The sequence below is a fragment of the Hibiscus syriacus genome, unplaced genomic scaffold (genome assembly GCF_006381635.1).
Source record: "Hibiscus syriacus cultivar Baekdansim isolate YM2019G1 unplaced genomic scaffold, ASM638163v2 tig00002840_pilon, whole genome shotgun sequence".
In the NCBI taxonomy this organism is placed as follows: Eukaryota; Viridiplantae; Streptophyta; class Magnoliopsida; order Malvales; family Malvaceae; genus Hibiscus; species Hibiscus syriacus.
The window spans coordinates 8,685,116-8,712,711 of record NW_024061947.1 but is presented as its reverse complement, the minus strand read 5'-3'; the positions used below and the strand labels follow the sequence as shown (position 1 = coordinate 8,712,711).

The 27,596-nt window shown below is 36.1% G+C and overlaps 1 protein-coding gene and 1 pseudogene across 1 annotated transcript; both read left to right on the top strand.

The window, feature by feature from the left end:
- Positions 1 to 12,143: 12,143 nt before the first annotated feature.
- Positions 12,144 to 13,968, top strand: LOC120156748 (cytochrome P450 734A1-like). The gene is made up of 4 exons (XM_039168011.1): positions 12,144 to 12,641; positions 12,756 to 12,999; positions 13,070 to 13,437; positions 13,507 to 13,968. The coding sequence occupies exons 1-4, from the start codon at positions 12,144 to 12,146 to the stop codon at positions 13,924 to 13,926; spliced, it is 1,530 nt and encodes a 509-aa protein (XP_039023942.1). The 3' UTR covers positions 13,927 to 13,968.
- Positions 13,969 to 25,455: 11,487 nt separating this feature from the next.
- On the top strand, positions 25,456 to 27,313 carry LOC120152407 (annotated as a pseudogene).
- Positions 27,314 to 27,596: the final 283 nt, after the last annotated feature.

Below are 27,596 nucleotides of genomic sequence, written 5' to 3'. Positions count from 1 at the left end.
TCTACTTTTACAGATGTGTTTGGCTTCACTTACTCACTTTGATATATATTTTGCCTCTACTATTGCAGCGGATCATCCAAAATCAGATGAATTCTTTTCAGACCCACGGCTAGCAGCATATGCTGTTCCACACAGTCAGGTGGTCTCCCGGTATAGAGTTAGTTGCATGCTCACTTCTCTCAGGTATTTTGGTAACTCAAACTGATACGTACATAGCCATGTTTATTGATGTGCAGCAGTAATGAGGCAGCAAAGGATTACTTGCAGAAAGAAGTTGAGATACTGAGGACAAAAGGTCATTGGAAGAAAGCTTATTTTTACCTCTGGGATGAGGTATTATCTATTTTTCAATTGGCTGGAAAATTAGCTGTTATTTTCCCTATTAGTGTGACTTTAATGTCCATGAAAGGACATGGTGTGTCAGCTTTTTTGTCTATTTATTATTTTGGTCTCTACATTTCTACATCTTTATTCTTTTTTTGCTGTGCTAGAACTCTTTTAGGATCTTTGTTGTATATCCAGTAGTTGGTGTTGTTTCAGTCATTAGCAAATTGAGTGTGATTATCTTGATACATTAATGGGAATGTATATCTTTCTACATCGCGGGTAGCTTCTCGACAGTATGCTGTGAGAGCTCAAGAGAAGTGCAACCCAGTCGACGTGATTTCAGGTATATTCTAATATATGTTATGACCTAGCTCAGAAAAGAAATATTCTAGCCGAGAACTTAAAGATAAGGGTTAGAGTGTCTAGTTCGTTAGGGTTGGACGTTCTTGTCGATAAGATCCATCGTCGCTATCCTATAGAAATCCATGGTTAATCTTTCCTTGCCAATCTTATGGAGCTGTGGTTAAGATAGTTTGATATGATTCTAGGTATGAATTGGCTCTTGAAGCATGATGCAAGTTTAAGATGTAAGGCATGGTGACTAAAGCTTAGAACGAATGATGAAACTAAGGTGGTTATGATTAGTGGAAAATCTGGGTGTTCAAGGATGATTTCGGTGATCAAGGCTTAGAGGATGATTGAGAAAGGTTACGAAGGTTTCTTAGCACATGTGGTTGATACTCGGGTTATAAGTTTATTGATCGGGGATATCAGAACCGTAAGAGATTTTGTAGATGTCTTTCCCGAGGAATTACCAGGGTTACCTCCGAATAGAGAATTGGAGTTTGATATTGAGGTATTACCGGGTTCCGCTCTGGTGTCCATTGCACCTTATCGCATGACACCGATCAAACTTAAGGAATTAAAGATTCAACTTCAAGAGCTTCTAGAGGAGGGTTTCATTCAACCAATCATTGGGGAGCGTAAGTCCTTTTTTTAAGAAAGAAAGATGGGTCAATGAGGCTATGTATCGATTATCGTCAGCTGAATAAGTTAACCATCAAGAATCGATACCCTCTCCCTAGGATAGATGACCTTTTTGATCCTCTAAGAGGGGCTTGTGTTTTCTCAAAGATAGACCTAAGGTCGGGGTATTATCAGTTGAAGGTTAAGGATGCCGACATAGCCAAGACAATGTTTATAACAAGGTACGGTCATTATGAATTCCTTGTGATGCCGTTTGGACTTACCAATGCCTCGACGATATTCATGGACTTAATGAACCTTATTTTCCACCCGTACTTAGACCAATTCTTGGTGATTTTCATAGATGATATACTGGTGCACTGCGATTTGAAGATGAGCACGATCGACACCTTTGCATAGTTTTACAGACTTTGCGAGATCATCAGTTGTTTGCTAAATTTGGGAAGTGTGAGTTCTAGTTATCCGAAATATCATTTTTGGGCCATGTAGTTTCAGCAGAAGGCATTCAGGTAAATCCTCATAAAATTCAAGTCGTGTTAGAATGGGAACCGTCAAAGAATGTGATGGAAGTTCTTAGTTTTCTAGGTCTTACAGGCTATTATCGTCAGTTTGTAAAAGGGTTCTCAATGATAGCCGCACCTTTGACAAAGTTATTACATGAGGGAGTTTTTTTTTATTTGGAACGAAAAACGCCAAAAAATCTTTAAGGAATTGAAGTTTATTCTAACCCAAGCACCAGTTCTCAAGCCATAATCGGGTAAAGAATTCATAATGTATAGTGACATCTCCTTGAATGGTCATGGTTGCGTGATTATGCAAGAAGGAAAAGTGGTAGGTTATGCCTCCCATCAACTCAAGTCACACGAGCATAATTACCCTACCCACGACTTGGAGTTAGCAGTTGTAGTGTGTGCGCTTAAGATCTGGAGACATCATTTGTTTAGGGAAAAATGCCATATTTTCAAGGATCATAAAAGTCTCAAGTACCTGCTCACCCAAAAAAAATTGAATTTAAGGCAACATAGGCGGGTAGAGTTGTTAAAGGATTATGATGTGTGATTGACTATCACCCAACGTAGTGGCAAATGCACTAAGTATAAAGTCGATGACAGACTTGAGGCCTTGTTAGCATGGTTGAAGTTGTCTGAGCATGGAGGATTGCTAGAGCAACTTCGAGTAGAGCCCAAAATAGTTGGCAAAATCAAGAGGTTGCAAAGTTCAGATGATCATTTGTGGGCTATGTAACACCCCAACCCGTACCTGACCCGGATACGAGTCTGAGATGTCACAGTGACTTTTTAAAACAATTTTCTTACAAAATAACAAAACATTTGAACTCATATTAAGAAAATACAATAATATACTATTAAATTATGTTTGTTATAAAATTTTATGGCAAAAACATATTTATGAACAGTACTATACGGTATGAACAGTACCGTGAACAGTACCAAATGCTAAAAGTTTTCCAAAATACTAGAGGGGTATTGATACCCTGCTACATTACTGCTACAGTACTTTCGTAAAACATACATAAACTCTTAAAATTTAACCTTTCATCGCTATACATTTACCATTTACATTTAAAACATTCTAAAACTCGATCAGAGTACTCATAACTTAACGACTTTGTTTACATGACAAGCTATTTATCATATAATGATACATACTATTTAAGTTTCTTATGATCTGGTAGTTGTAGAAGTAATGTTGTCCCAGCTGTCTAACCTTGCTTGTCTATCTTCTCAGATCCTACGTGTGAAACACTCACACGCTAAGTCATCGACTTAGTGAGGCATAATAATAATGACAATGAAATATAATGATAATGCCATCATGAGATGAAGTGTAACAAAATTACATATTTAATCCATGCAAGTTACATAACCATATCTCTTACCTGTAATCTCATCAAATTAACCATAATGAATTCATATAATAAGTTCACTGGCCCATGATATAATACTGAGAACCTGAAATATGTGAGTACTATGAGGTTGTGCACTATGCTGTCACTACAGCTCGTATAAATTGCACCGAAGTGCCACATAGAATTTGTCTCGAAGGACTGCGTAGAAATGCACCGTAGTTCCATATAAGATTGTCCATAAGGACCATATATAAATTCCTTAAGAATCATATACATATACCAAGGATCAAGTAGATGTCTCAAAAGGCCTCATACATGTTCCAAAGAATACATATATGTCCCGAAGGACCACGTAGAATTTGTCCCGAATGACCGCGTAGACCCTCTACTCTTGGCATGCAAAGTATACCTATAGTTCTCATCTACATAACATGGGCTTTTACCATTCACATATTTTATATCGCGTAGACATATAACTTCTTATATAACTTCTTATATCGCGTAGACATATAACATGACTCATATAAACTTTTCATATATATTCACTTAGATAATTTTCACATAATGCATATAATATGAATTCATGTCATATATCATAATATGAAATGTAATCATGTACCAATGATATTGGAACTAGACTTATCACAAGTCTAGAGTTTAATAGGCTATGATAACCATGCTATGCATATGCACTCACCTATATTTCCTTGCCTTTCCCTCGATCAATCTTACTTGCCAATTGTTCCGGAACTCGTTTAGGTTACGTATCTACAGAAATATAATTTTCAAGATGATTATCAGAAGCCTAAACCTTATACTTCGATGCTATTAACTTAAACAAATTTAATGAATCAATATTCAATTTTTTTCCTTTAGGGGTTATCGATACACCCCTTGAGGTATCGATACATCCCTTGAGGTATCGGTACCCTTACAACATTCTGTTATTTTTCATTCAAGAGGGTATCGGTACACATACATAGGGTACCGATACACTCTGCTCAAACATGTTTTTTCACCCGAAAATTCATTAACTCTTCACTAAATTTCCTCATACAAAGCTCATTTCATACCACTAAACTCATCTATAACAACTTTAACTAATTTCTACCATTCCAACACTTTATAATCTCCCATATTTCATTCAAATTCTTAAAGTTAAGAATCATACCCAATTTTCCATGTTTTCCAAAGTTTGAATTAACACTTATAACTTCTTATTCACACCTATGACAAGTCAATTTTAGCTTCTAAATCCATTTATAAATCCCTATTCAAAATTTCACTTATCCACTTCTTATCTTTAATAATCCATAACTCAAAACTCTTGGAGTTTCTAAGTCCCTTTTTCCTTCCATCATGTTTCCTAAGTCTTCCTTAACCAAAACCATACTTCAATTTTAAAGATTAACCAAAAGAAATCAAACTTACCTTGGCTTGGGTGCTTCACATTAGAGAAGAGAAGAAGATAAAGAATAGAAGAGAATAAGATAAAAAAGAGAAGAAAATGAATTGTCTGGAAACTATGTTTCCACAATTATGATTCACATGGGTATTATAATACCCATTAATTATTATTTAATTATTACCCATGTTCAATGACCCCTTTACCCTTTTACTCTTCCTTCATTTATTAATTCATCCTACACCAACATCTTTCAATTAATTCCTAACTTTTCAATTTATTTAATATGGTCATTGAATTTTAAAATCTTACACTATAATCACTAACCCGATATTGAGGATGTTACAGGCTCGCATAGAACAAGTTTATTGAGGCAAAGCTCCAGGTTTTGAGTTAAGAGATAGAGACGTATTATACTTTAGAGGTCGATTATGTGTACCTGCAGTCGAGCCTTTGCATAGCAAGATCCTTCATGAAGTTTATTGCAGTCCGCTCTCAATTTACCTGGGGAGCAATAAGATGTATCATGAACTTCAATCGTTATATTTTTGGTCAGGTATGAAAAGGTAATTGCCCAAGTTTGTGGCTAAATGTTTGGTATGTCAACAAGTTTAGACGGAACACCAGGTTCCTTTAGGGTTGCTCCAACCAATTCAAATTCCTCAATGGAAATGAAAGAGAGTGACTATAGACTTTGTAACCGGGCTACTTATGACTAGAAGAAAGCATGATGCAATATGGGTGATTGTAGACCGATTAACTATGTCTACTCATTTTTCTCCCTGTGCGGATGGATTTCACCTTAGAAATGTTAGCATAGTTTTATATCCATGAAATAGTAAGGTTGCATTGGATTTTGGTTTATATTATTTTATATAGGGATCATCAATTCACTTCTCAATTTTGGAATGCTCTTTACAAATCCTTAGGCACCAAGCTGCAGTATAGTACTACTTTTCACCCTCAGACTGGTGGTCAGTTAGAGCATGCTATTCAAGTTCTCGAAGATATGATTAGGTGGGCGATTATGGACTTTAAGGGTAGTTGGAAGGACCAACTGCCGCTAGTGGAGTTTACATATAATAATAACTATCAGTCTAGCATCCAAATGACATCGAAGAGAAAGTTAGATAGATTCAAAATCAGTTGAAAGAAACGTCTGACAGACAGAGGTCATATGCAAATTTAAAGCATAAGGACATCGAGTTTGATGTGGGTGACAAGGTGTTCCATAAAGTATCTCCATGGAAAAAGGTGATGCATTTTGAAACAAAGGAAATTTATCCCCGCGCTTTATAGGACCCTACGAAATCCTCAAAAGGATCGAACTTGTAGCATATCGGTTAGCCCTACCTCCAAATTTGGAGCATATACACAACATGTTCCACGTGTCTATGTTAAGGAGATATCGTTTCGACCCTTCCCATATCCTACCATTTGAGCAAATTGAGTTAAGCCAACATATGTCATATGAGGAGGAGCCGATAAGGATTTTAGCAAAGGATGTAAAAGAGTTGCGAGGCAAAAAGATCCCTTTAGTGAAAGTATTATAAAAGAATCACGGTGTCGAAGAAGCTACTTGGGAAACTGAAGAGGATATGTAGCTTCACTATCCACATCTTCTCAATGCATACAAATTTTGAGGATGAAATTTCTTATTATGAAGGGCGAGTTGTAATACTCCAAATCTTGGGTTTATAGTTCAAGTTGACCCGAGACCTGTTATTAAGGCCCAAATGACTTATTAAGATAGTTGGACCTAAATTAAGTAAGCTTTGGGCTTGAATTGGGCCCAAGTGTTAAGAAGTTGGGATAAGTTTATTAAGAATTATAAGGATGATGACTTAAGGTGTAATTTTCTCCTTTTTTAAATCAGACGCTAAACCCTCTAATTTTCTAAGATATTATCGTGAACCAATCTCTTATCTTTTCCACCGAACATTCTTCATCTTCTCTTCATTTCTTCTCTCTTTCAAGTAAAGCCAAGATTTGAGCTTTAGGGATTTCAACATTTAGTTGAATTTATCTAAGGTAAGGAAATTATTCTCCAACTCAAGAGCTTTATTTCAAGCCACATATGTTAAGTTTTAAGCTTTGAACCAAAAATGGGTTTTTAAGGGAGTTTATGAAATTAAGGATTTTAGCTTGTGTTAGGGTTATGATGAATTTTAAGAAATGTTTTTAGACTCCCAATAGTATTATAAATAAGCTAGTAACATCATCTCTTTGTGTATTAGTGAAAGAGGTTGGAGAAGGGTCCAAAGCTAGGGGACGGAAAAGTTGTCACTTGGGTGATTTGAGGAGTTTTCTTCAGCCAACCCATCAAGGTAACACCCTTTTAACCTTCCTACACCATTTGTAAGTCTTACCATGCATTTATGTAACTTGTATTAGCCTTGAAGGATTAAGATCATTTTCATGGAAAATGTCAAGTTTATGTGTTGTTAAGTTATTTGATACCTCCTATGACCATAAACAACCTAAATAAGATACTAATAATGTTTGGAGACCTCCTTAGGGCCTTTAGGATGCTTGTGAATGGTGAAAGATGTCCAAACATGTCATTTTTGGTTGAAAGTATCTATACTGTATTAGCCAGTATCGATATTGTTCTTATTTAAGGCAAGAATACATGAGTTTTTAAGTAGGAGTATCGATACTCATACATAGAGTTTCGATATCGTAGGTTCGGTCTTGATACCAGAGGAAGGGTCTCGATATCGAGGTTTCAATATACTACTTTGGTATCGATACTCATGGGAGTATCGATACCAAGGCCTAAGTATCGATGCTCCCTATAGGGGTATCGATACTAACCCTTTTCTAAAAGCTACTGTAATACCCCTAACCCGTATCCGACCCAGACCCGAGTCCGATGTGTCACATTGACTTTTCAAATCGTTTACTTTTACAAAAGAACTAAAAATGCAATTTGTCATTTACAATAAAACCGAATTATCTTTATTATATAAAAACATATGGTTTTACAAAACCTATCAGAGCATACTTGATACAAATATTTATTTACATGCCAACTAAAATCAATATTATAAAATACATATGATTCAATTCTTTTCTGATCTGATTCTTGGAAAGGGGAAACTGACCTGTCTTGTCTGCCTTCGATCCCTTCTCATCTTCTCAAAACCTACGTGTGAAACACTCACACGCTAAGTCATTGACTTAGTGAGGCATAAAACACGTATAATAGAAACTCTAGATACTTAACAATGCTTGAACATTTCATATTTCATATAATATACTACAAACATCATATAACAATTCATATAACCAGCTATATACATGCACACATATCATCATTATTCTAGTCACATTATTGTCATTATCACTACAATTAATCCATTTAGAACATATAATCTGATAGTTAACCTTTTTAGCACTTTAAACCATACCTTTCATATGACAAATATACACATGCACATATATCATCATCTTCATTCTTAGTATAATCAATAATTCATTTTATCATATGATCATATACTTATCATTTATACATATTATATATCACACATATCACTTCACAAGGAAACAAACATATTATCATATCAAATTTATTTATATTATCTCTTTATTAGCCCATGTACAGATGTGATAACTAAAGATATGTGAGTACATAGAGGTTGTGCACATATGTTGTCACCACAGCTTGTATAATTCCCATTAGGGGCACTTAGAATTTGTCTCGAAGGACCACATATAACACATATGTCCCGAAGGACCACATACATATTCCAAGGGATCAAATAAGTGTACCGAAGTACCGCATATATGTTCCAAAGAATTATATATATGTCCCGAAGACCACGTAAAACCCTCGACTCTTGGCATGCCAACTATACCTCTATCTCTTATGACACATATCATGGGCATTATAATTATGTTTATCACATATTCACCTATTCATATCACATAGCTCATATAATATTTTCATATAATCACATATCTCTTTTCACATGCCTTATCTCTTGTACTCATGTAATCATGTCACTTATTTTCATATAACTCATTGTCACGTGGCTTATCTCATATACATATGTTCACATACTTTATGGTCACATTGCTTAAACCTTTTCACACATAGTCACATACGTCAATGTTATTTAGCTTATTTCACCTTTCATATATTCATATAATTTATTAGCACATAATTGATATCTTAATCACATAACATTCATTCACACATATCATATAACATGTACAATAATATATCACACATATACTCATATCAATAATAGGCTTATATTCAGGGTTTCATGCATTCTAATATAGGAAATAGACTTGTCGCAAGTCTAATTTCCATTCATCGTCATATACTAACTAATATGAACTCACCTGGCCTCACTAGTCAATACCGATCTCTTATCTCTTATCTCTTTCTCGACTACTACTACTTGGTCGACTTGTTCGGACTTTGCTCTCGATCGTTATGTACACGAATATACAATCCAATAAATATCAGAATTCGAATTGCTTGCAAAAGTTCTTACTATTGCAATCTAATCAAAGCACTAATCTCTAATTTTCAGCTCAATTAGTATCGGTACTACAAGCATAGTACCGATACCCCTATGCTTGTATTATTGATACCCTTCCACGATATCGATACCCCAATTCGATTCTGCCATCCTTATTGAAAATGGTACCGATACTTGCTAGGTGGTATCGATACCCTTAGTATCGATACTTCTCCTTTGGTATCGATACTCCTTGAACAATTATATAAATTTGTGCCTTATGATATCGATACTCATTCAACCAGTATCGATACCCATGCTTCAATTAACACTCATTTTCTCTTTGAAGTATCGATACTTTATGAACAGTACTGATACCCCCTACCCATATTTCATTTATTTTACCCGAAAATCTTACCAAACTTACTTAATCCTTCTACCATAGCCTATTTTTAGTCCTTTAAGCTTAACTACACTTATTCAAATCATTTTATATCCATATAACCCATCATCATCTTTAATAACTCATCTTAATTATTGAAACCAAGAATCTTATGAAATTTCCAACATGTTCGTAATTCATTTCTATTACTTCTAACTTCTTAATTAGACCCTTGACAAGTTAAATTCAACTTAAAAATCCATTTACTTCTTCTTTTTCAATAATTCACTTAAGAACTCTATTTACTTAATCTCTTATAACTCGTTCATCTTTGAGTTTTAAGCCACCTAAAGCTTTCCTTAATCTTTCTTAACACTCTATTAATCAAAACCAACTTAAAATGAAAGAAAATCTTAACTGGAGACCAACTTACCTTATTCATGGCTGCCCGGTAAGAGAAGAAGAAGAAGATAGTTGAACTCAAACTCTCAGACTTTTATCTTCCTTAATCTCTCTCATTTCCACGTGTTTTATAACCCAAAAAGGAAATATAAAAATCTTCCTTATGAAAAGACCATAATACCTTTTATACTTCCAAACCTTGCTAATCAATCTAACATCAAGATTCTCCAATTAAGTCCCTAAACTTTTAACTTATTTCAAAATTGAACACAAAGTTTTCAAAATTTACATTTTAGTCACTACCCCTGATTTTGGGATGTTACATCTGCTTTTAAGCTATTGGTATCGGTACTTCAGTGGAGGTATCGATAATATGGTGTCAGTACCAATACTGATAAGCCAGTATCGATACTACCACCTGTACAAAGATAAGGAATATTAGGAAATTTAGAGACATGGCTGAGGTAACCAAACAACCCTTTAATCCTTTAATAAGACAACACATGAAAACAATGATAACAAGTTATATTTCACTTAAAAACCCTATAACTTAAAAAATCATAAGACTTGTCTTGTATGATGTTCAAAAAATGAGACAGGCACCCAAATCACTATAGAATATAAGGGAATGTTTGCATGCTAAGATATGGCCAACCCTAAGATAATACACTAGGCATATCTTTGCTAACTGGACGTAGATGCCCCAAGGCTTGACAGAGCAAGTAATGGGTGATGCAATCCGATGTAGAATTCCAGATGTTCATCCTAGATATGATAGAGGGGTGTGTGAGCTCCGAGATGTAGCCCTTCAGCTGCACCATGATGCTTACCTTTGTACATATGTTTTAGTTAGCATACTCATATGCTAGCAGGTATAATTAAGTATGTTTAAGTTTACTCAATAGAGAATGAATGTAGTTAGATTTGGTTATTAATGTGGCACTAAGCTTGTGAGTTCATCGTTCGGAATTTGTTTCTGTGCTCAGGTTAGGATCAAGAGCATTTTGGAGGAGCCTTGCCTAGACTGCATCGTATCAGCTGCCAACTTTGAGTATGCCTTGAATTTTGTACTAGTAGCATGTATTGCAAATGAACCCGTGTATTGTTAGGTCAAGATAAAATGTTGAATATTTTGTAAATTTAAATTCAAGATATTGTGGGGCTCCCGAATTTGTAAAAACAAGTATTTTAAAATATGTTTTTATACATGTCAAGTTATGGATTTATGCAAATTAACACTATGTTTTAAAGAAAATTTTGGTTAATGACTTTGGTGGTCCGTGTGACGTCATAGTTCGTCGATATCCGGGTCATACTGGATTAGTACATTACAACTTTTTTATCATCGATATCTTGACATGAGAGTAATCACCACCAATGCGTCTCTAACAAAATGATTTGCTATCCACATGAATGCAATATTAAAATCTCATATGATTAGCATCTTATTCCTCCTAACCTTAAATCAGCTAACCCTTTCTTGTACCGAAAAAAAATAATCAGCCAACCCTTCTAGGCCAAGCTTCAACGCTGATGAAGATTCTCTTCCTGAAAAATAAATCGAGTTTAGTTGAACACCAATAATTTAAAATTACTTAAGACTTTGAGTGCTTTTAGCTCTACTTTTTCTTTTTTGGAAAAAAAATTAACAAAAAAGAATATTAAAAATAGTAGGTGAACACAAATAATTTTTAAATGCCAATAATAGAGTTGGTGAGTTACATAAATTAAGGAGATGTGAAGGGATCCCACTTCAAAGAAGAAAAAACAAACATTAATACATCCAAAAGATTAGGTTTTCATAACAGACTCGTTTCCAACATTAATAAATCAGAAAAGTTTATTTGTTATATAAAAATACGATTAAAAAGTTTTTTTTATGTTTTATTCAATTAAAAGTAGTAATGTTACCTTTTAACTTTTAATTGTATCAATATTTTTTTTAAATATTTTAAGTATATTAATATTATTATTTCATTAATAAAAACGATTATCAACTGTTACGATATTAATATAACATATAATTATATCAATATAATTTTTGACAATACATTATTAACGTGTTTATTTTAATTTATTTTATTATATCAATTTATTCAAAGACTGAAATCAAGAATATATGTTTCGAGTTAAAACGATTTGATAAGAAAATCAATGATATTCAAATATTACGTTATTTAATAGGTTTAAAACCACATTAAGATAGATAACATTTTAAAAGTGTTGTGTTATTGACTTTTTTTTATATATAAATACATATATCCATCCGCACCTCAACACTGACGAGAGATCCCAATGAATCATCTAATTCTTGTTTTCTTGGCACTTCTTTGCACCCATCTCCTCAAATTTGCCTACTCCACCATATGGACCCCTTTGAGAATCCAAAGCCATTTCAAAAGGCAACGAATAACCGGCCCTGGCTACCGCCCGATCTTCGGAAACATGGCCGAGATAAGCCGTCAGTTTGACGAAGCAACGTCAAAGCCATCGCCACTTCACGACCGCGACCACGATATCCTCCCCCGGGTGGCTCCATTCTACCACGTCTGGTCTAACATGTACGGGAAACCGTTTCTGTATTGGTCTGGTTCAAAACCGATGCTAGCAATTTCTGACCCGGATATGATCAGGGAGATCACTATGAACACCGGAGGCGGTTCGTTTGACAAAACCAGATTCAACCCGAAGGGCAAGATTCTCTTCGGGCAGGGACTTGTTGCATTGTTAGGCCAACAATGGGCACTTCATAGGAGGATTTTAAACCATGCCTTTCGCATGGAAAAAGTCAAGGTAATTAATGATCAAAGTTCTTAATCATATCCGATTTGAACTCGAAATAGTATATGATGTCTCTTAACTCACTCGATCCGGATTATATTCAATGTACGAAAATGTTTTCAACAGGCGGGTTGGTTACCAGATATCGTTGGAGAGACAAGTAAAATGCTTGAGAAATGGGAGGAAAGAAGAGCAGGGAGAGATGAATTCGAATTGGACTTGTTCAAACGACTTCATGAGCTCTCAGCTGATATTATTTCAAGAACCGCTTTTGGATCCTTTTTTGAACAAGGAAAACGAATCTTTATGTTGCAAGAACAGCAGATGCAGTTTTTCTCTCTCGCAGTAGAAAGTCTTAATATCCCAGGCTTAAGGGAAGCTTGTTTTCCGTTTATATTATACGGACTCTTCATTTTTTCTAAAAATATTCATATACTATGTCAGGTTTTTTCCTACTAGAAGTAACAGAAAGATGTGGAGATTAGGGAAGGAAACTAATGAGTCGATTCGGGCACTGATCCAAGCTAACCGCAAAAGAAGAGAGGACTCTTCGAGTCTACTCAGTCTCTTGATGTCTTCGTACAAGAATCAAGATGATGAAGAAGAGGCGTTAACAGAGGACGAAATAATAGGTGAATTTAAGACCTTTCACTTCACCGGAAAAGAAACAGCGGCTAACGCTTTAACATGGGCGCTTCTGCTCCTGGCTTTGAATCCAGAATGGCAGGACAAGGCAAGAGAAGAAATCGTTCGAGGCATCGGAAACAGTAAGGTTCCGGTTGCAGACAATTTGAAAGACTTGAAGATCGTAAGTTAACTACTTTCATAATATTTGCTTGAACATCGTTGAATCGTGGGTTAATCAATTGATAAACAGGTGAACATGATAATCGATGAAACACTCCGGCTCTACCCACCGATCGTGATGTTGAAGAGAAAAGCATACAAAGATGTGAAGCTAGGAAATATCGACGTTCCCGCCGGGACGGAGGTTTATATGTCAGTGGCCGCCGTTCATCACGACGTCGATATATGGGGAAACGATGCACACAAATTCAATCCATGGAGATTCAAAGAGCCTCGAAAGCATTTAGCGTCGTTTATTCCATTTGGTTTGGGCCCTAGATTTTGTGTCGGCCAGACTTTAGCCACCGTGGAGATGAAAATCATCCTGGCCATGATTATCCGGCGATATTCTTTGGCGGTGTCACCGACGTACGTTCATTCACCGAAGCTGTACATCTCACTCCAGCCCCAGTATGGCATGCAGATACTCTTAACAAGAATAACTTTATGATGCTTTTGAAGGGGTCTTCGTCCAACTATATAAAATAAATCTGAATCTTGTCATTATATTTCAACACTGCCCTATTTTAAAAATATATAAAGATTTAATTAAATTAATGTTTATCATGAAAAATATAAACTAATTCTATCCTACGTCAGCCTAATTTAAGGTTAGAAAACGATAAAAAATGAGTATAACCGAAAATGTAATAAAAGAACATAACACTTTCAGTAGGATACAATTTAAAATGTTAATTTTTTGTTCATATTTTAAATTGAACCGAAAATATATGAAGAGAGTAACACTAGGAAATATTAAAATTTTAAGTTGCGTCCAACAAAAAAAAATGTTATATTTTTCATCATATATTTTATTGTGCCAATTTATTATCATTCTTTTAACTTTAAATTAGATGATTATTCTTTAAACTTTCCCAAAACTATAAAACCAAATTTCTATTATTGTGTCGGTGAAAACAAATTTTTTTTTGAGAAAATCGCCTCAGTGACCAAAAATGCCTTATAATATACGATTTTAACTAACTTTTTTTGGATTTGCCAAAATGACCAACAAAATCGCAACGCGAAATAAAAATCGCAACGCGATCCCCAGAATCGCAAATCAGTTTCCAAAATCGCAACGCGATTCTTGAAAATCGCAATGCGATAGTACAAATTCGCATTGCGATTTTCCAAAATCGCAACGCGAATATGAAAATCGCAACGCGAACACATAAATCGCAACGCGTATCCGTAAATCGCAACGTGTATCCGTAAATCGCAACGCGTATGGGTAAATCGCAATGCGTATCCGTATATCGCAACGCGTATCCGTAAATCGCAACGATAATACATAAAATCGCAACGCGTATCCGTAAATCGCAACGCGATATTTAAAGCGCCATTATAATCGCTACGCGTATTTTATTTTCAAATTACAAAAACGAATATTAAGACAAAATCCCGTAATCGCAACTCATAACCTAAAACCTAAAATCACAACTCAGTCCCATCTCCATCTCTCACTCTCTACGGGGAAGAAATCCGTCCCCATCTCCGAAGATTTCCGTCCCCATCTCCGGCGAAATCCTCACAACCATTCACGTCAGAAATCCCTCACAATATTCAGAAATGGAAAATCAACCTCCGAGGGTTAGTTTTTTTAATTATTTTTATTTTGAAATGTTTGCATTATTGTAGGTTTTTCATATTGAAACTGATGATAAGTTTACTGGTCATTTCAATAATAGATTAACCATTTCACTTAGATTTCATTTCGCGTTACGATTCTGTCGTTGCGATTTTCATTTCGCGTTGCTATTCTCTCGTTGCGATTTTCAAGTTAGTATTTGTCTTGTCTTTGTTCTGTCTTTTGGTTGAAGTAATGCAATCCATTCAGTTTCAATTTGCAGAAGAGTCGCAACGAGATAAATGAAAATCGCAACGAGAGAATGACTGTCGCAACGAGAGAAATGAAAATCGCAACGAGAGAATCGCAACGCGAAACCAAAATCGCATTGCGATTTTCATTTCGCGTTGCGATTCTCTCGTTGCGATTTTCATTTCGCGTTGCGATTGTCATTTCGCGTTGCGATTCTCTCGTTGCGATTTTCATTTCAACCAAAAGACAAAACAGTGTTGCAAATTTTAGTTTCAAGAATAAACTACTACTTTTATGTTTATTGTTTTGGTATCTTCACAGTGTAGTTTTTGGTATATCTAACTTGGTATGTTTATTGTTTTTGTAGAAATTTTTTTCGGCTCAATTGACCTTGAGAAATAAAGTCAGCCTGGCCACTACAATTGCTTCGAAGCTTTCACCTGCTCAAAGACAATTGTTTGAGGAAACCTGCTTCGGGCCATGGCTGAGAGTACAGCATCCGGGTGGAGATGCTAATTTGACCCATTTGTGGCTTCAGACCATGACATCAAATCTACCTGACAGTATACAACGTGGTGAGGAAGAGATATGGTTTCATTTTCCACCAGCGTATACTTGTTTTGGGCGGAAGGAGTTCTGCTTAATCACTGGTCTACGATTCGGACACGATGATGTAGGCCGGTACACTCGTCATATCGCCCGCCCATCATGGTTATCCCGGGTTTTTCCGGATGAGTCAATGGAGAAGCCGAACCTACATGTCGACGACCTGAAGAAATTGTTTAATAAGAAAGCTGGTTTCACTCAGATGGATGACGTCGATGTTGTCCGAGTATGCCTTCTACTACTTGTGTATGCCGGCTTTTTAGGCAGAGAGGCCAGACAACCTATTCATCGGGAGCTAATAATATTGGTAGAGGACCTGAATGCATGGAATCTGTTTCCGTGGGGTTCGTATATATGGAAAGCTACTGGACTAAGTTGTCGTCTGCCTTTGATGACCGCAAAAGTTTGCGGGGCGATGGGTCCAAATACACTTGTCAGGCTTTGTTTGGGCCATTAAGGTAAGAATTTATATAATGTTTCTAAAATTATAATTAATTATTTAACAATTACTAATTTTGTATTATATTGTTTGTAGATTTGGATATTCGAGGCTTTCCCCAGTATGCGTACATATGCAATAAAAACGTTCAAATGATATTCCCAGGGCTATTTCCTGGAAGAGGAAAACTCTGTTGGATTGGGAAGACTTAATACCATATGCGACAATAAATAATGTAAGTTAACACAAATACTTTCATATAATATATAAACAAGTTATTAATAGTAGACGTTTAACTTTGTTTGAGTTTTATATTTTAGGAGGCCAACATTCCATTACAAGACTGACACCCACGGAGGAAGAGCTTGCACTGATTGGTGGCAAGCTAGTCAGAGTTTTTTTGATGGCACGGATGATGAGCAGCATCCACTTCCTCCAATTCGAGAGCCATCACCTCACCTAGAGCCATCACCCGATCGACCCGACTATACTCTAGAACGAGAGCCATCACCTATCCCGTCACATCGAGCTCTCTCCACCATCACCTCATGATAGGCGACCGGCAAAGATGCCACGACTCCTATCTCCCTGTTCTCCACCTCCACCAGGGATGAGTCAAGGGAGTTACGTGATGAGGTCAATGCCTTGCGTGAGGAGATCGGTACTCTACGCGATAACGATGGTGCATGGCGTGTGGAGGTGTCAACTTTACGTGGTGAGGTTGCCGCTCTACGTGAGATAGTATCGTTGCAGAATGAGGTTCATACTACGCAACGAGGTAGTTAAGATTTTCCATATTTAACTTAATGATAAATTTACTCGTAATTTCACTTAGATTAGCCATTTCACTTAGATTGCTTAGTAAATTTATTCGGTTGCTGCCAATTCTGCTAAACTGTGTATTCTTTAACACTGTGAAATAGTATTTGTCTTTGTTTTGTCTTTTGGTTGAAAGTAAATTTGTTCGGTTGCTGCCAATTCTGCTAAACTATGTATTCTTTAACACTGTGAAATAGTATTTGTCTTTGTTTTGTCTTTTGGTTGAAAGTAAATTTGTTCGGTTGCTGCCAATTCTGCTAAACTGTGTATTCTTTAACACTGTGAAATAGTATTTGTCTTTGTTTTTCTTTTGGTTGAAAGTAAATTTGTTCGGTTGCTGCCAATTCTGCTAAACTGTGTATTCTTTAACACTGTGAAATAGTATTTGTCTTTGTTTTGTCTTTTGGTTGAAGTAATGCAATCCATTCAAGTTTCAATTTGCAGAAGAAGAAATAGTTTACTTTCGCAACACGAAACTTAAAATCGCAACGCGAAACCAAAATCGCAATGCGAAATGAAAATCGCAACGACAGAATCGCAACGCGAAACCAAAATCGCAACGACAAGATCGCAACGCGAAACCAAAATCGCATTGCGATTTTCATTTCGCGTTGCGATTCTTTCGTTGCGATTTTCATTTCGCATTGCGATTCTGTCGTTGCGATTTTCATTTCGCGTTGCGATTTGGTTTCGCGTTGCGATTTTAAGTTTCGTGTTGCGAAAGTAAACTATTTCTTCTTCTGCAAATTGAAACTTGAATGGATTGCATTACTTCAACCAATAGACAAAACAAAGACAAATACTAACTTCAGGGTATTAGTTTGAAACATATTTTCTTTGTTATCTGATGCATTTTGTGAACTATGATAGAATAATGACTTGGGTGAATACAATGCAAGTTGAAACATATTTGTCTTTGTTTTCACTGATTAAATATCATGTATGTTTATTTACTGATTTTGTATTTAATTATTTAGCGGCCCGATAGAGTGGATGCTTTACGTCGGGTTATGCTTGCACGACGGAGTTCACGCATCAGACAGTGCACGTGCTATTAAGTCTCCGTACCACCCCAATAGTGCGAAGACACCGCAAGAAGAAGCCCGACTCGCCTGTCATCCCTCAAGAGTCCACTCCTATCGTTTGAAGAGGCCCCCCTATCATTCCTCGAGAGTCCCCTCCCACCGTTCAAGAGGCCACTGTCATCATTGAAGAGGTCCCTCCCACCATTCAAGAGCCCGATTCACATGGCGTCATATGTAGGCTTCTTGAGAAACCCTCTGACGTGCCGGACATGATGGATTCAAGTTGGCTCTCGTATGAGTTACGGCCAGTACCATATCGGTATCTGAAGAGGAGAGGGAACAACTACCGGACACAATTCTGGATAACACCCTTTGGGCTAAGACCGCTGTTGATTTTTATCTACATGAGCGGAGCCAGGGGTGTTTCACTGACATATGCAAGCTCACCGATGATCTATTTGTTGCTTGATCGGTTTGGTGGGGCGTATTATTAGGGGTCGAAGACAATGGCTATTCGATGGGGGGGTAAGTCTTATATTTTTTTATATTCAATTTGATTAATTTTTTTTAAATTTATGTAAGTCACTAATATATGTCTTTTTTGTAAAACAGCATATCGATGCGTGGGTGACACGTCTTCTAATAATAAGAAAACTTAAGAAAATAAAAATATACGATATACAATTATGCCGACGTCTTTTCACGCCGTTCACTTGAAGAATGCACGAGATGAATCATTTGATTTGGGCAATGGACAAGCTAACTTTATCCTGCATGGTGGGAGGTCGATAAGGTTAGTATTTATTTTAGATTGAGTTTAAAGGTTTTATGAAATAAGTGCGCAATGAATGAATTATTACTTAGATTGCAGGTGTTTATCCCTGTTTTGGCTAAATTCTTGGATGCGATCAATTATTGGACTCGTTCTGGAAACAAGAAGCCAAAGAAGCTCAATATTACAGTTATTAGAGACGAGACGCGCCACAACAAACGAGCGGAGCCAGAGGAGATTGTGGTCTCGTATGCTTGGCGTTGGAGCGTTTGACGACGGGAAGCATCAAGTATCTACCTCCCACCGATAGAGATAGAGCTGCAGTAGGCTTGTGGTTTCGGCATTATATGGCTAAAATCGATATATACGAGACGCTGCCTACCTGCATCTGCGTTATAAAAATGTCCATAAACAATTGGTAGTTTATATACTTTTGGTTTGAAAATGTTTGGTTAAGTACCTAGAATTCATAATTGCTGTTTGTAGGTTTAGATGTGTAGAAAGTGTGTTTGAGCAAATGTTTGGTTTCTGCAGGTTAATCTCAGAAGTGAACTGCGTGGAAACTGATGTATGGCTGCAAAAGTTGATTCAATAGTTTAATTGATTGTTTTTTGATTGTTTAATTGATTTGTAAAAGTTGATTCAATAGTAGATGATCGGAACTAAGAATTATTGCTTATTTTTGATTGTTTAATGATTTGTAAAAGATGATTTGTAAAAGTGATTTGTGTAATTGATGCGAACATAATTCTTATTTGTGCTTGTTTAATTGATTGAAATGTAATGGTTGATTTGTTGATTTCAATCTGCATTATTGAAGGCAAAATGACTATCGCAATGCGAAATGAAAATCGCAATGCGAAATGAAAATCGCAACGAGAGAATCGCAATGCGAAATGAAAATCGCAATGCGGAAATGAAAATCGCAACGAGAGAATCGCAATGCGTTTATAATTTCGCATTGCGATTCTCTCGTTGCGATTTTCATTTCGCATTGCGATTTTCATTTCGCATTGCGATTTCATTTCGCATTGCGATTCTCTCGTTGCGATTTTCATTTCGCATTGCGATTTTCATTTCGCATGCGATCTCTCGTTGCGATTTTCATTTCGCATTGGGATTCTCTCGTTGCGATTTTCATTTCGCATTGCGATTTTCATGTTGGGATTTCATTTCGCATGCGATTCTCTCGTTGCGATTGTAATTTCCGTGTTGCGATAGTCAATGCATGCCTAATAGTGATAACAACTGAATAACAAGAGTTGGTTAGTCAAAATGGTTGGCCTGAGTCATTAATTCAACTGAAAATGTTAAAAGTTCACACATAAAATCCATAATACAACGTTTGCATTTAAAAATCACCTAAGTTAACAGTCCCAAAAGGTGAAGCCAATTGTGATTGGGATTTTAAAGATGATTGCCTTTTGCTTGACACCATATGAGCTTTGGATTTTGATGAGGATCCATATTTTGGTAGAGGAAAAGATGATTTTGATGGCACTGGTGATCCACATGTCACTTGTATGACCACTTTCCTTGCACCGACTACATGTCGATTTCTTCTTCTCTTCACCCTTAGACGGTATACAATCGTGACTTTTGGTCGGCCAGGTAGCCTTCTGTCCATGGCTGGTGGCAAAACTGTTGTAAGTCATCTGGTATGTCCCAACTCAGAAGGATGTGGAATAGGGTAGACAATCTCGGCATAAGTCTGTCGATAAACTTCTGTAGTGTAGCAATCCATAGCGTATGCGCTTGAATCATCTTGGTTTAAATGAAGAACAACTTTTATAACATGGCCACACGGATAACCAGATGTGTTTGCCATTTCATACAACTACACGTCTTTGCATTTAGATCGACTAGCCCATTAAGTTATTATCCAGTACTTGAAACAAAGTGTTTGAACATGGTTCAACTCTCCTGACGTTGACTTCACAAACACGTTTCGTTATCTTTTTTCAGTCCATGGTGTAACACGATGTTCCAATGTTCCTGTAAATTTAAATAAACAATACTTAGTAAAATATATAAATATGATAAGTTACGAATTCAAAGAAATAATACCTGCATGGTTCTTTTCTTGTCGTACCACTGTTGAATAGAGGCTCGAAAAAACTCCATTAACATAGTAATGGGTAATTTCCGGGAATGACGACTTAGAGCGTTGATTGATTCTGCACTATTAGACGTCATGAAACCATATCTTGCTCCAAGTTGATGTACTCTTGACCATCTTTCAAACCCGACATCTTCTAGTGTTTGAGCACACTGAGGCAAACACGTCTTAAACAATTTTATGCTTATTGAAATCCACTTCCCGATAAGCTTTTACAGCCTTCCAGTATGTCCATTTGTGCTTTTTTATACCAGAAGACCTTGATTTTAGATTTCTATACAAATGAAACCACAAAGTCCATGAAAAGCATCTGGGAAACACCTTCTAACAGCGTTGTCAATTGAGTTTGCCCTATCGGATATGATTGTCAGATTGCTAATAGGACCTATGCAATCCCTAAGATGCCCATAAACCATGTCCATGAATCAGAGGTTTCAGATTTGCCAACCCCGTAAGCTATTGGCAATATCCCATTGTTAGCATCCATGGTACTGCTAATAAGTTTACTCCAAGGTATCGACCTTTCAAATGTGCTCCGTCAACTATAATAACTGGGCGCATGCAAGTAATAAACGAACGAATCTACAAAATAATATACACAAGAAATATAATTTAAATGTGAAATGCATGTAACAAAAATGAGTCAACAAAATTATATTGATTTACTAACCGTAGCCCAATGGCGATAAACAGCAACTCAAAGCGTCCATCTCTATCTGTTTTGATATGAGTTACCGACCCAGGATTTTCAGCTTTAAATTGTGACAATAAGCCGGCAGTTGGGCAAACGATGCTTCTGGCGACCCCCTCAACAATTCCAAGGCATAACATTTGGCTCTCCAAGCTTGAGAATATGATATACTAATCTTGAACCGAGCATTCATGTCAGTCATAATTCATGTCCCCGATACCCTGCCATTCAAAAAACATTAACTCAGCCAGAAAACCACCCAACACCTTTTTGTTTGCCTGTCTATGGTGAGGAAAAACTTGGGTTCTTGAACATGTATGTTTATCAATAAAAGTCCTAACTTGAAACATTTTGCAATCTTTTATTCTCTTTGCAATCATACGCCACGTACAGTTTTTGTCAATCATACACCTTGTTTCGAAACGATCTTTGCTTGATTTGTTAACTTTTAGTTGATAGCCATCTTCCACACATTTCGTATATAAAGCTATCTTCAAGTCTTCCTTGTATCAAAACATCATCTTTCTTGATACGAATAACTTTTGTGTAACAATCAACTGCTTTCTTTATCAATCTTCTTCCGGTATCTAAAGTAATTCTGGCATATTCCAGTTATACGCCCGTGGCATTTTCTTTTCTTCGGGGACTTTTTCTTCTTTTTTCTTCTTCAGGATTATGAATTACAGAATGGATGTTCAACATGTCATTCACAGTCGTAACTTCCTCCTCATTATCAACAATACATTTTTCGGCAACGGCTGTTTCATCATCAAATTCGGGTATTGACCATATCAATATCATTACACGCATGGTCTGTTTCTTCTTCTGAAACATCATCAAAATCCGTGTATTGACCAATATCAAAGTCCGGATATTGACCAAGACCAAATTTCGAATACTGACTAGTACTCACAATTTTTTCTGTTGGCTCATCATCGTCTAACTGGTCAATACGAAAACCGGAATTTGGTGCTGAAAGTTGATTGGGATTTGGATTAGAGAAAGGTTGTGGGTTTTGAGAAAAACTTAGTTGATTACTACCCGCTACTGACCCAACAATACTACTTCTAGGTTCAACAACATACAATGTAACATCATCTTGTGAAACACTAATGTAAGCAATGAATCGTTCAACATCTTCATTGTCGGTTAACAAATAAACTTTACCATTCTCTGATAAGATAGCCTAAATCCACTTAGGGGCTCTAAATTCAATTTATTTGAAACACGTAGCATTAGAGTTTCATAAGTTAACTTTTGTAAAGACAATTTTAGTTGAAGATTCATGGGTAAAGGTATATATTGTAAAACACCATGAACATTATCCCATGACCCTCCAAAACACAAATCTATCCAAACATGATCAACATTAGATGATTTCATGGTTGCAAATTAATTTACTAAACAGACGAGCTGCGAAACTAAAACCTGTTGCCGGATTGGGAAGGATGTCGTTGGATATAGGAACGGATGTCGCCGGAGAGAGTGATAGATGGAGATGGAATGAGTTGCGATTTAGGGATTTAGTTTATGATTTCAGTGTTATATACCCAAAATTTCAGTGTTGTGATTTACAGATTCTCGTTGCGATTTACGGATTATCGTTGCGATTTACAGATTCTCGTTGCGATTTACGGATTATCGTTGCGATTTACGGATACGCGTTGCGATATACGGATACGCATTGCGATTTACCCATACGCGTTGCGATTTACGGATACACGTTGCGATTTACGGATACGCGTTGCGATTTATGTGTTCGCGTTGCGATTTTAATATTCGCGTTGCGATTTTGGAAAATCGCAATGCAAATTTGTACTATCGCATTGCGATTTTCAAGAATCGCGTTGCGATTTTGGAAACTGATTTGCGATTCTGGGGATCGCGTTGCGATTTTTATTTCGCGTTGCGATTTTGTTGGTCATTTTGGCAAATCCAAAAAAAGTTGGTTAAAATCGTATATTATAACTTTTTTTGGTCACTGAGGCGATTTTCTCTTTTTTTTTTGGAAAGAGGTGAAAACAAGTTGAACTTCGAATAATGATACATCACGACGATAAAGAGAGCAACCCTTTATGGGCCATGGATTCATGTAGTTAATCGTCACAAGGCTATTTTTTTCAATCTTAATAAAAAAATATTTAAAATTATAATAAATATTTATCATTATTATCATAAACTAAATTTAAAATTTAAACATTTTGTAACATTAAACTAGTCATTTATGATTATATAAAGACTATACATCGAAAAAGTTAAAAACTCAATTACAAAACTCAAACAAATAATATATACAAATAAATTTAATTGTATAGACAAATAAACCACAAAAAAGAGATTAAACTATTAAAAGATCATCGAGAACCGCAAATCAGGATTGAGCGTTGTGAGAAACTATCCACGAACGTAAAATCGTGTATCTAAATTCAATCTGAGGGTCCATAACATGGAAGATAAACAAGATTATAAATAAGCGACATCTTGATCAGTCATGGTGTCATCAAATCTAACACTAATAAACATAAAATAAAAGAAATGACCAAATAATTGAAAAATAAAACAAAAAATATGTCATAAATATATAGATAAACATGTAAAAAAATAAAATTATTCTTATTAATAAATTAAAAAATTAAAAATGGCAAGTAAACAATATATTATAAATAGGGAGTAACTTTTAACCGACAAGAGATAAAGCTGGTGAGATACAGAAATCATATAGATAAAAGGTTGTGCCATGTCTAGTAAGACAAAACCTAAAAGACAATATTATTGCAGCAAAAGATTTAAGATTGTATGGTGAAAGCACATTTGCAAAATTAATAATCTAAAATCCCTTTCTTCTATATAATAATAAAATAGGGTGAAGTGCTTCTATTTCCACCCATTTCCTGTGCTGTACATTGGTTAATCAACCATATACGATTCCCATGTTTTTTTCTTCTTTTAAATTAAGTTGGTCTAAAATTCGCGTCATATACCCACTAAGCATTATCTAAGTTTATAAAAAATTAAATATCACTATTTATAAATCGGTGAATAACATTTAAAACTGATTTTATCGTTTAAATTTATTATATATTTTAAAAAAATCTTTTAATATAATTTCTACACCATCTCTTATCAAAGTCAGGGGTTCAAATCCTGACGTTTGCGAATGGAGCAAACTGGATTGGGAGGATCGTCATCGCCTCTGCAATACCCGATTTGGATTAATCGATCAATAGATCAAATATCAATGATTAATTCAAATATATATATATATATATATATAATCGAACATTATCTTGAGATGTATAAAATAGTGAATGCCGGAACAGTTCCAACAAAGTCTTCCCACAATTAAGAAAAAATGAATTCTATATGAATTCAAAATAACATCATTTTGATGTTTTACATGCCATAATATCGTTAACTCTTTCATGACAGAATAATTTAAACAAGAGTAATTCAAAATTTTATTAATTAACTTATTTTATAAGTTTTAATTATCAAAATAAAAATTAGAAAAAAAACTGAGTAGTGAAATTTGTAGATCACCACTATATTTGTTCCTTTCGATTATTAATCACGTGGAAGTGGTGTCAAACATTAAATGAACAAAAACAATTTTGAACAAAATTAAAACTAATTCCATCCAATAATATACAATAATTGAATCTTATTATATCAATACAATACACCACCATTGACAAGCTTCAGCTCTCTCCCACGCAGCGATACTTGGAATTCACAAATGAATCATCTAATTCTTTTTCTCGTTGCATTTCTCTGCACCCGTCTCCTCAAATTTGCCTACTCCACCATATGGATCCCAATGAGAATCCAAAGCCATTTCAAAAGGCAAGGAATAACCGGCCCCGGCTACCGTCCGATCTTCGGAAACATGGCCGAGATTGGCTGTCTGTTTGAAGAAGCAACGTCGAAGCCATCACCACTTCACGACGGCGACCACGATATCCTCCCCTGGGTGGCTCCAATCTACCACGTCTGGTCCAACATGTATGGGAAACCGTTTTTGTATTGGGCTGGTCCAATACCAAGGCTAGCAATTTCTGACCCTGATATGATCAGGGAGATCACTATGAACACAGGAGGCGGTTCGTTTGATAAAACCGGGTTTGACCCTAAGGGCAAGATTCTCTTTGGACAGGGGCTTGTTGCATTGTTAGGCCAACAATGGACACTTCATAGGAGGATTTTAAACCATCCCTTTCGCATGGAAAGAGTCAAGGTGATGATCAAAGTTTTTAACCATATCCGATCCAAACTTAAATCAAACTAAATAATGATATTTTCTAATTCTGATTCGACTCAATCAGGATTATATATGATAAAATGTGATGTATGAAACTGTTGTCAACAGGCGGGTTGGTTACCGGATATCGTTTCGGAGACATCTAAAATGCTGAAGAAATGGGAGGAAAGAAGAGCGGGGAGAGATGAATTCGAGTTGGACGTGTTCAAACAACTTCATGAGCTCTCAGCTGATATTATTTCAAGAACTGCTTTTGGATTTTTTTCGAACAAGGAAGACGAATCTTTATGTTACAAGAACAGCAGATGCAGTTTTTCTCTCTCGCAGTAGAAAGTCTTAATATCCCAGGCTTAAGGTAAGCTTTTTTTTTTTGTCTATGTTAATTGGACTCTTCATGTAAAAAAATGTGTTCGACATGTATTGAACCTCATGTCAGGTTTTTGCCAACCAAGAATAACAGAGAGATGTGGAGATTAGAGAAGGAAACTAATGAATCGATTCGGGCACTGACCCGAGCTAACAACAAAAACAGAGACGATTCTTCGAGTCTACTCAGTCTTTTGATGTCTTCGTACAAGAATCAGGAAGATGAAGAAGAGATGTTAACAGAGGATGAAATAATAGGCGAATTTAGGACCTTTTACTTTACCGGAAAAGAAACATCGGCTAACGCTTTATCGTGGGCGCTTCTGCTTCTGGCTTTGAATCAAGAATGGCAGGACAAGGCAAGGGAAGAAGTTGTTCGGGTCATCGGAAACAATAAGGTCCCCAGCAGACAATTTGAAAGACTTGAAAATCGTAAGTTAACTCCTTTCATAATTTACTCTTGAAGATCGTTGCATCGTAGGTTAATCAGTTGATGAACAGGTGAACATGATAATCGATGAGACACTCCGGCTCTACCCGCCAATAGTGATGTTGATGAGAAAAGCATACAAAGATGTCAAGCTAGGACATATCGAAGTTCCCGCCGGGACCGAGCTTTATCTGGCACTGGCCGCCCTACATCACGACGTCCACGTATGGGGAAACGATGCTCACAAATTCAATCCTTGGAGATTCAAAGAGTCTCGAAAGCATTTAGCGGCGTTTATTCCATATGGTTTGGGCCCTAGATTTTGTGTCGGACAGACTTTAGCCACCGTCGAGATGAAAACCGTTTTGGCTATGATTATCCGGAAATATTCGCTGGCCGTGTCGCCGACCTACATTCATGCACCGAAGCTGTTCATCTCCCTTGAGCCCCAGAATGGTGTACAGATAATCTTAACAAGAACAACTTTGTGAAGATTTTGAAGGGTCTTCGTCGATCTATCTAAAATAAAGTTCGAATATTATATTTGAACTCGGTTCTGTTAATTATCACTATCTGCTGTGTAATATATATCCTTATGCTTAAATCCCGTCTCATTTACTTATTAATGTATCAAAAGTTTTATATAAAATATTTTAAGTCTGATTATTATATAATATGATACGTAAATATGAGAAGATAAAATAAAATAATTTTCAATTTTATTAACACATAAATGAAACAGTAAATCTTGACTATACCCTTTCGCAAATGGAA